The sequence below is a fragment of the Zeus faber genome (genome assembly GCF_960531495.2).
Source record: "Zeus faber genome assembly, chromosome: 3".
NCBI lineage: Eukaryota > Metazoa > Chordata > Actinopteri > Zeiformes > Zeidae > Zeus > Zeus faber.
The window spans coordinates 6,040,016-6,050,066 of record NC_137190.1 but is presented as its reverse complement, the minus strand read 5'-3'; the positions used below and the strand labels follow the sequence as shown (position 1 = coordinate 6,050,066).

Sequence of the window (10,051 nt, the reverse complement as noted above, 5' to 3'; positions counted from 1 at the left end):
TACACAGCCTGGGAACTAAGATGCGATAGCGGCTTCCCATGACAATAGCTCGCCGAAAGTGGAACTCCACGACAACACCCCCAGCGGCCTTGCTTGAACAAACTTGACATTTTGGTAACTGCATTTGCCAAAAAAACATAAAAAATAAATAAATAAAAAATAGGCGCACATTTCTTCCCTAAAGGTTAAGAAAAATCTAGCATTTCACAATATTAGAGCAAGTCAGAAATCTGAAGCCTTCTAAGATTTCAAATCTAATTTAAAGGTCTGGTCAACACAACCACGGGGGTGGCCAGCGAGCCGCCTTGTTGTCGTCGGCACCTCGATGCCCGAAAGTCTCCGTCTCCCTGAACCCGTATGTGCGGGCAGAGTCTCCCACCTACGATACGTATTGTGAATGTGGGTCTCATTTGCACAAGGAATGCAGACGCATACGAGCTTTGAAGCTAACTCTGCCGCAAGGACGTGTCAATCGTGCTTTACCCCTTTAAAAATAAGAAAGAAAAATATAATTATCAAAGATAAATAAGTGCGGAACAAACACATTTTCCAGGAGCTCACTTGTCGTTGCATCGCATGTGTCTTTCGACGTTTCAATTCGAAGACGGTTTGAATAACGACTCTGAAAAAGGGTGACTCACAGTAACAACGTGCACAGTGCGGCAGCTGCTTTATTCCGTCAAGCTACAGAGTTTGGGTTAAAAATACGCGGCGCGTGACGAGGGGTAAACAACACACGTGCACACAGGATGACAGGGTCGGACAAATTCATCACAGTGATTATTTTTGAGGCGGCGCGCGCCACGACAAAAACGTTAAAATATGTCAAAACCAGCCTTTCATGTTCCCGCCGAACAATTGACAACGGCGAAGCTTTCCCCCAAATTCTGCCAAAAAAAATAAAATAACCAAGCCACCGTGTCCTAAACCGTCAAACTTCAAACGGACTCCGGCCCTGTTCATGCACAGCGTGATGATGCGTAATGGGCAGAATGAGCCTCCAGGAGACAGCGCCGCATGGAACAGGGAACGCTGATCACACCGCCCCTCAGACGGTAGCGCCCCGGCACGCACGCCTGTGAAATAATACTGTATAAACTATATGTTATCCAAAAAAATACATCACCCTTAGGTGCACGCTGGGTTTTCAGGCCAACACCCTGGACCCTTCTATCAACTACATTCTGTCTTTCTGTCCCGTCTGCGACGCCGTTCACAGCAGTTTGATTTGGGGATGAGGAAGGTATAGCACTAACGCTGGTGATAACAGATATACCGTACCATATATATATATATATATATATATATATATATATTGTATATATACCATATGTACCATTATGTACCATAAGTATACAATACAATAACATGTATATACCATATACATTCCCGCACATACCTTACATAAATTATGTCCTATATGGACCATATTTACCATGTACCATATACCATATATATACTATATATACTATATATACTATATATAGCATACTTTGCATCTTCTACTACATTTTGTTTGGGGCCAGATTTTCAACTCGCTAAGAAATGTGGGTTCCAAACCAACTTATTTTTCGTAGTTGACAGTGTGGCTAATACCGTCTCTATTTTCATGTCTTGGAAAATTCAAGACGGTGAGGAAAGGTCAAAGGATCCCCTGATCTCGCTGCAATTAGGATAACGGGTATTTTACCCCCCCAACCCCCCCCCCCCCAAAAAAAACTTCATTCTGACATATTTTGTATTTATTAATTCCAGGCGAAAAGGCGGAATCGCCAGCGCTTCGACTCTGCTTTGTGACGGCGTCCTTCTCATTTCCTAAAACCTAAAAACCATGATGGAGAAAACCGTCAGAGGAGTCAAGGGTAAAGACTAGTAAACTGCTTAAAACTCCACTCGACTTGGCGCAGGGTTAGTTTTACGTCCCCGTGCCACCGACCAAGGCCTTCCCACGTGAGGCAGCCGCGTTTCCCGGTGCCCGGCTGCGGGTGTCATTATGGGATGGTGGGAGCCCGTCTAGCTGACGGAGCAGGGGTCGTCCTTGCAGAGCTTGACGTCGCCCCGCAGCAGCTGGATCATCACGGCCTTGGTCAGGTAGCTGGAGGTCCCCCGCTGCCCCACCGGGGCGGTGTTGTAGAACTGCTCCATGTCGTCCTGGAGGGAAACAGGAAGGAAGCGGCAGCTGAAAGGAAAATCTCCACAACTCAAACACAATCGTCATTATTTTGCACGCACCTGTGATGCGGCCAATAGACAAAAACGTGTTTTTCACGCTGATCTGACATTCACTGGGTAGGTGAGAGATTCTTCTGGAGCGACAAATAAATCCTGAATTTTTAGCAATCAATAAAGTGATCTTACTTTCATGAACGTATGCCTTTTCAAAATGAATTTGAACCCAGGAGCACCCTGATCACACGTGCTGCCACTGCAGTCAACGGCAGCAACTTCAAGCTTTTATTTCAGAAATTTCGGGATTTAAAAGAGACTATAACACAGAATTTTAGCAACATATCAGCATCCAACTCTCAATAACAGCTCAAATGCACCGGGATCCACTGCTGAAGCGGAACTGTATATGTGATTTATTTTTCTGAAAGCGTCTCTTTCGAGTGCTTTAGAAGACGGAGCGCTGGGAACGGCCTCCTCTGACTTGGAGCACCCTTCGGTGGAATCAATCTGAAACCCGGCGACGGTTTGATTGCCGTAAGAAAACCCCCCCCCCAAAAAAAACAACATATTTATCGATCAACGACGGATAAATAGCGAAGGAACACTCTAGATTCTACAGGAGGGATTATACACCTGGGGGAAAAAAAACAAAAACCGAAGAGCGCGTTTGGAGATAGATTATTGAGAACTAGTTGTAATGATCCGCTCGCAGCGGTTTGAAAATAAGAAAATATGCAAATGCATCAAAACCCATCGCAGCACGGGGACGTTAACGCCACTGCATTAAAATCCACTTAATTGCCAAACGCCACATCCACTACCCCGTGGCGCGGTTAATATTAGCTCCGGCACCAAATTAGTTTGAATTAAAGGAGCGGTGTATTTCAATGGGCAAACTTTCATAGCAGTTCAATCAAATTAAAGGTTTATTAAAGTTGTCACTTTACGCTAAAAAGGTAATTGATCGTATTTCCTGGACATGTTTAGGGAAACGCCGGGGGGGGGGGGGGGGGTTCCAAGCGCCGCCTCCGAACCTGCTTCTCTGCCGGACTGCGGTCGCGCTGGAAGTCCGTGAAGGCCTCCTCCACCAGACGGTCCAGGTCCACCTTCTCACCGAACTCCAGCTCCGGGTTCCTCTCCAGCACGATGGACACCACCATGAGGAGCTGCGCACAGAGGAGGGGGCGACGGCGCCATGAAGCCACCCCATATCACATGACATCATACCCCAGCCACCCCAGGCGCACCGCCCCACCTCCACGATGATCTGCCGGTACTCGGGCAGGACGATGCTCTTCAGGGTGTCCTCCACCAGCAGCGAGAAGTTCATCTCATACATGGTCATGTCCGACAGCGTGGGTTGCTGCACACACACAACTCAAACGCGTCAAGAGGAACCTCTGGGAATGAGCAAAGCTGCCGCGTTAAACCGCCTTTCAAATGGACTTTGACTCACTAGGGATGTGAAACAAATGACTGTTACACATTGTTTTGGCACTTTCTTTTCATTGGGAAGGGCCCTGGATGGATATTTACATGGTATCTGTTTACGTGTGAGCGATAGAAGTTGTACGTATAGTTTCGCACATTGCTTGGCCACATCCCTGCATGCACTCTTTGCACTCTTGCACTCTTTAAACTCCAGATGCCAAGAAATAATGATGAAAAAAACTAAAAAGAAACAACTCAGCTATTTCTTTACTCTCGTATCCAAAAGAGGTAAACAGGAACTTCCATAAGTTTTATTATGAAAACGTAAAAACTCTAGAATCACAATCAAACTGTGACATGTGTCAAATATCAATATAGAGTATATGCATACATATACTCTATATTGTTATATAAACATGAGTTAATGAGTTATATATTCTTATATACACAACTTAATGACTTATATAGTCTTATATATGATTTAATTACTTATATATGGTATTCTTATAAATGTGAATTATTGACTTATATCCCCAACTTAATGTGATACTGGTTAAATTGTGAGATATACAGTAGAATATGCTGTGTGATGAGATGGAAGAGATACTGTATGACATACAGTATATGTATTCAGACTTGTATATTCTTATATACACGATGAATTATTGACTTTTACTGCATATTCTTCAATACACAAATGATCTACTCATTTGTGCAACATAATGTGATAAAGCCCTGGTTTCTAGACTCCACTTGTCATGACCCCGGATCAGCTCCTCAGCAGTATTTTCGGGCGGAGGCCGGTACCTGCGGGAGGTGTGTCCCCGCCACCACGATGCCGTTGGGCGTCCTCTCCAGGATCTGCCACACGCGGTCGTAGAAGCCCAGAGGAGTTCTGTTCAGAGAGCCATCGATCTGACGCCTGTTCAACCAGGACCTGAGGGACAAAACAAATGGATCGGGCGCTGGATTCCAGAGTGGAAAATAAACTAAATAAACGAAATAAACTAAATACATGAATTAAACAAAAATAAACGAAATAAATGATATAAACTAAATAAACTAAATACATGAAATTAAAAAAAAAACTAAATAAATGAAATAAACTAAATAAACTAAATCCATGAAATAAACAAAAATAAACTAAATAAATGAAATAAACTAAATAAATGAAATAAACGAAATAAACTAAATACATGAAATAAACAAAAATAAACTAAATAAATGAAATAAACTAAATAAATGAAATCAACTCAATAAACTAAATAAACTAAATACATGAAATAAACAAAAATAAACTAAATAAATGAAATAAACTCAATAAATGAAATAAACTAAATAAACTAAATAAATGAAATCAACTAAATAAACTAGATAAATTAAATAAACTAAATAAAGACAAAAAAAAAAACAGTTTCTGTGAATTGATTTCATCACCCACAGAAGGGATGTTCTGAGCAAATAATGATTTAGACGAATGGAACCAGAAGAGACAGACAAATCTAATCCTCATCATAACTGTTATTATCATGTGTTTGTACAGCACGCCTCCAAAAAGAGAGTTTGCCAAGTGCTTTATGTTGAACATAAAAAAAACTGTGACAGTTTCGCCGAAGCATCCAAACAACAACAGGAAACGAGCGACGAAGAGGGAATAAAATCCATCAACGAGAAAAGCAAAAACAAAAATATTATTTCCTATCAGTCACGTTGTTAGGTCTCAGCAGCGTGACTTTGTGACCAGACTCCTCCATCTGCAGAGGCGGAGCCGTCGGTGTGTGGAGTCCTATCGTTCACACACCGACGTTCACGTCAACATATACGTTTCATATTCAGACGCAGAACGGAACATCTGTCTGCGGCGTTTCGGAAACAGTGCCCTGTCTCCACTGTAACACCAACACTGTCACAACACCGTCTCAGGTGTGAGGAGAAACAAGTTACAAAAAACCCAACATGCTCGAAGCCAACTGCGCTCGTCGTGCTGCAGTACGTGTGCGGTGGCAGCACCTGGTGGTGTTCTGCGGCTGCAGCACGTCCAGCAGGAGCTGCTTGACGTCGCTGGGGGAGAGCTGGTAGATGTCCTGCGGCGGCATGTCTCCTGCTCTGATCTTCAACTCGTGCTTCATGGCCTGGACGATCCAGCTGGAGTGCACACACACAAGCGCACGCACGCACACGCACACACACACACACACGCATGCACACACACACACACACACACACACACACACACACACACACACACGCACACACATGCACACGCATGCACACATTAGGTAAAACATTGCTAAATGTTGTACTTAAGTACAAAGAAAAGTCTTGATGACATTAATAAATCACCTTAAAAACATGCATAATATTTAACTCTAAAAACAAAATTTGATAGAAGTTAAAATCAGCAGGTTAACGAAAAATACATTCAAATCAAACATTCATTGGTTTGTCATATTGATTTAGTTTGAGTCGTCAATTGTTATTTTGCCTCCGGGCGGTGATCAGCTAATCGCAGATTTTAACCTTGAGTAGCCCGTGTGTATCGCCACCGTGCCACTGTTTGGGCCCCAAGACACAGACGCATGAAACTGAACTGCTGGGATTCAGACCAGGAAGCATCTCTTGCACCGCGCCCTGACACCCCCACTGTTCTCATCCTAATTGTTTTCTCTGGGGTTTACGTATGAGTACACCTCTGAGGATCGCTGCGGAAAGCACAAATGCAGCAGTAGTTGTAGTTAAGCTGTAGTTACTACTATCACAACCACAAGTGTGGATGCAACCACAACCACAACCACACTTGTGGTTGTGGTTGCATCTGATGTCCCATCCCCCTCCTCCTCCTCCTCCTCCTCTTCCTCCCCCTCCTCCTCCTCCTCCTCCTCCTCCTCCTCCTCCTCCTACCCGACTCGGATCTTGAGCATGCCGCTGAACAGCTCCGGGGTGTTGGAGACGATCCACCCAATGTGGATGACCAGCTCCTGCTGCAGCACGGCCTCCCGCTCGCCCCCCTGGGGGCAACACTTCCTGTAGATGATGCCCTTGATCACTCCGGGCGACAGCGGGTTGGAGATCACCTCCTCCTCGTGGCCGAACAGGCCCAGGGTCACCTGGCGTGCACGGAGGACGTGCGTAAGGACACACGGGGGGGGCACACGGGGGTCGAAAAAAGGCGGAGAAATGGGAAGAATTCATGCGCGACCGGGAGGAAGGGAGGCTCTGCCGCCGCGTGGCAGCATTATTATGCGCGGGGGAAGCTTTGTCTGTGTGTGCGTGCGTGCAGCGCGTGCGTGCAGCGCGTGCGTGCAGCGCGTGCGTGCAGTGCGTGTGTGCAGCGCGTGCGTGCAGCGCGTGCGTGCAGCACGCGGTTGCAGCACGCGGTTGCAGCGCGTGCACAGTGTGAGCCGCTCCTTCCACGGTCCAATTCCTAGAAGCCACTTTGTTCCGTCTTTTCTAAATTGGCCTCCTCTCAGAGTCACATAAAAGGCGGCGAGAGGGAGAGAAACACTGTTTCTCTGATTACCCTTTTGTATTTTGTTTCTGCTCAAATCAATCTCGGGGAAAATTACACCTCGGCTATCTGTTGGACTGGAGGGCATACTTTTATCTCCTTTAATCTCAGCGAAAAAATCCCGCTCCTGTGATGTCGAAATCTGCCCCTTTGAAGACCAAGGCGCTCAAATTCGTCCGTGCGTCTCAACTTCTGGCGTCGCGGGGAGGAGCTGGAGACGCTCGTGACGCGTACGACCGGCTGCACATGTCGCGGCGCTCCCGCCCCCCGCCGAGATTCAATATCTCTGGAAAATGAAATCAACACATGCATGTTTGTCCCCCGACACTACAACACATCACAGGAGCTCCTCCCGCTCAGTGACGGCACCCATCCTGAATCCTAAACCTTCTCCTTTCTTGTAGAGAAAAGCCTTCCACGCCGGGATGCAATCTATATGCAGATTCACACCTTGAGCCGCTCCGGCGTAATAAGATGCATAAAAAAAAAAAAAACCTCTCGAGGGGGTTTTAAAAGAACAAAAAAAAACAAAAAAAAAACGAGGCGAGATAACCGGCGGCCCTCCAGGGGCGGCTAATCTCCGAGGAACTCTCGACGCGGCTTCCCCGGCGCGCCTCCGAGACCCCCGGAATCGTACAAATATTCCTCGGTCACAAGCTGTTAATTGGCGTGTGGAGAGCGTCTAGACGCAGGCTGCGCGGGAGGCTGGCGTGCACGGACGCGCGGGCATGCGCGGCCACAGGCAGGGCTAATGAGCGCATGACGTCGCCACACCGGCTTCCTATGGGAAGTAGGGGGAGCAAGACGAGCTTCCGGGCCGCCTTCGCCTTCGCCAATCTCCTCTCCTTTTGAGTCAGTGAAGCACTGAAATGAAAGGCCGCGAACTACAAAGCCTCGGAGCGCTGATCTTTAAAAGAGGGAGAGCCGCACCGTAATGCCCCCCCTGCCGTCCGCGGGACCACTTACCTGCTTGCCATGCACTAACACACTAGTAATACTGGGAGCAAGGCTGTCCACTAGCTTAGACAACAGACTGGCAGCCAGACGGACAACGGACCTGATGGGCAGAAACACAAGCACAACCGTGATCACGACGGGTGGCGACTAAACCCGGACGAGCGGCCGCCTCACTGCTCTGTTTCCTCGAGTGTAAGATGAGCCGATACTCTGGCGGGTGGGACAATATGCCCGATAACACGGTGAAATCTAATATCTTAAAGGGAAAGCTTTGGCATTTTTGAAGTCCATCCCTTTTGTTTACGTGCAGCACGCAGGCAGGTTTCATCCCCGCGGCGGTCCAGCCGTGCCTCCGTACCGGGCCTCCCATCGTCAAATCGGGAGTCCAATGCACCGTGACGGGGGGGGCAAATCAGCGATGCGAGTCGAGGGCAAACATTTGCTCCACATCTCAGGCAAAGCCCACGTGACGCCACAGAAGTCTCACTTGGCAAATTCAAGGAGTTATATTGAAGAATCACATTTGTTTTCAGTCGCTCAATTCAGTTTTACCGGCAACTCTGGGCCTCGCCTGAAGGCATCGCGGTGACCAAAAAACAGAAGAAACGCAAACATCATCAAAGAAATTAGGAAAGTTAAATGACTCCTATCTGACGAAGCATACATGCACGAACCGGAACGTCCGGAGCGCGGCTTTTTCTACACTTGATGCAGATTGTTGATTTGCCCCCCGTTACTTGCGTCGAGCACCTGATGGAGGGATGGAGGCGCGGCCAGCACGGAGAAAAGGACGAACCGCTGCAGGAATGAAGCCCACCACGTACCACATGAGGGGCGAGACGAGGACAAAAGGGATGAACTTCAAAAGTGCCGAAGCTTTCCTTCGACATAACTTAGTGATACTGCTCAAATTACAGATTGAATATGAAATGTGTACATTACTATACATAGTGTGTCAGGAAGTCCGGTTTCAGACATTTAGCTAGGAATATGATTATTTTATCCAACAGGTCCTTGAACGCTGGAAGGGTTGACTCGATGCCACACCTAATGAATCAAATACGATGAACATCATTAGCGTCTGTCAGTGACATGCATCGACTTGTCCCCGGGATTTGTTGTCATCTGACCCCCCCCCCATAAAATCGACAGGGGCAGGAAAAAAATTGAATAAAAACATCACGAAGCCAGAACAGTTTAAATTATTCATCGTGTTCTTATCGGGCGGATCAATTTCAACACTTCTGGCCGCGTTAATCTACAAAAGCTTCCGGCGAGGCTGCGGCACAGCAGCGGCAGCACGCGCACTTATCCTAATGTCGTCCACGCATCCCAAATAAAACCCTCGAATTCGGTTCCAGAGACGGTTCCCTCCAGCTCCGTTTTTCTAGCTCCCCCTTTAACAATCACAAATGTATTTATTCCATTTAACTTTGAAGGATGCAGACATTTTTTAACGTTCACTAATTTCTGAATGCATTATTCACAACAGAAGCCAGCTTGCTCCTCCTGCCTCAGGGAATCCTATGAGGAGAAAGCACCAGACATTAACCATGGTTATCGTCCCACGGTAGCGTGCACAGGACGGTAGCGCCACGCACACGCACACGCACACACACACACACACACACACACACACACACAGAGACACAGACACAGACACACACACACCGGCTCCCCGCAGAAGCTCTGGGCAAATTAAAACAAGTCATTTAAATAAACCCATGTAAATAAATGGTTATTATGGGTTAAAGCGCGTCCTGGCTTTCATTGTATGCCGTGTGAATACATATTACACGGAAGTCTCGATAAAATGATGATAAAAATCTGCAGAAATTCGCTGGCACACTCAAGCAGCAAATCTGTAATGTTAATAGGGTGTGATGCGGAGTGGAGCCTCCGATACTTCGCTGGGGAACCTATTTCAAGCTCCAGTTCCTGGCCCGTGTTAGGTAAATGAGAAAGGAAATTGAATTGTGAATTGAA

The 10,051-nt window shown here is 46.7% G+C and overlaps 1 protein-coding gene across 4 annotated transcripts in view; it reads right to left on the bottom strand.

The window, feature by feature from the left end:
- Positions 1-653: 653 nt before the first annotated feature.
- Positions 654-10,051, bottom strand: part of phkb (phosphorylase kinase, beta) — a 103,483-nt gene continuing 94,085 nt past the window's right edge. For 3 of the 4 annotated variants that reach the window (XM_079997810.1, XM_079997812.1, XM_079997813.1), the window contains 7 exons: positions 8,075-8,165; positions 6,502-6,707; positions 5,611-5,745; positions 4,408-4,537; positions 3,425-3,532; positions 3,204-3,335; positions 654-2,151 (listed from right to left, as the gene is read on the bottom strand). In XM_079997810.1, the coding sequence (XP_079853936.1) occupies positions 2,014-2,151; positions 3,204-3,335; positions 3,425-3,532; positions 4,408-4,537; positions 5,611-5,745; positions 6,502-6,707; positions 8,075-8,165 (940 nt within the window). In that variant the 3' untranslated portion in view covers positions 654-2,013. The remainder of the gene's footprint in view (positions 2,152-3,203; positions 3,336-3,424; positions 3,533-4,407; positions 4,538-5,610; positions 5,746-6,501; positions 6,708-8,074; positions 8,166-10,051) is intronic. The other variant, XM_079997811.1, reaches the window with a different exon arrangement.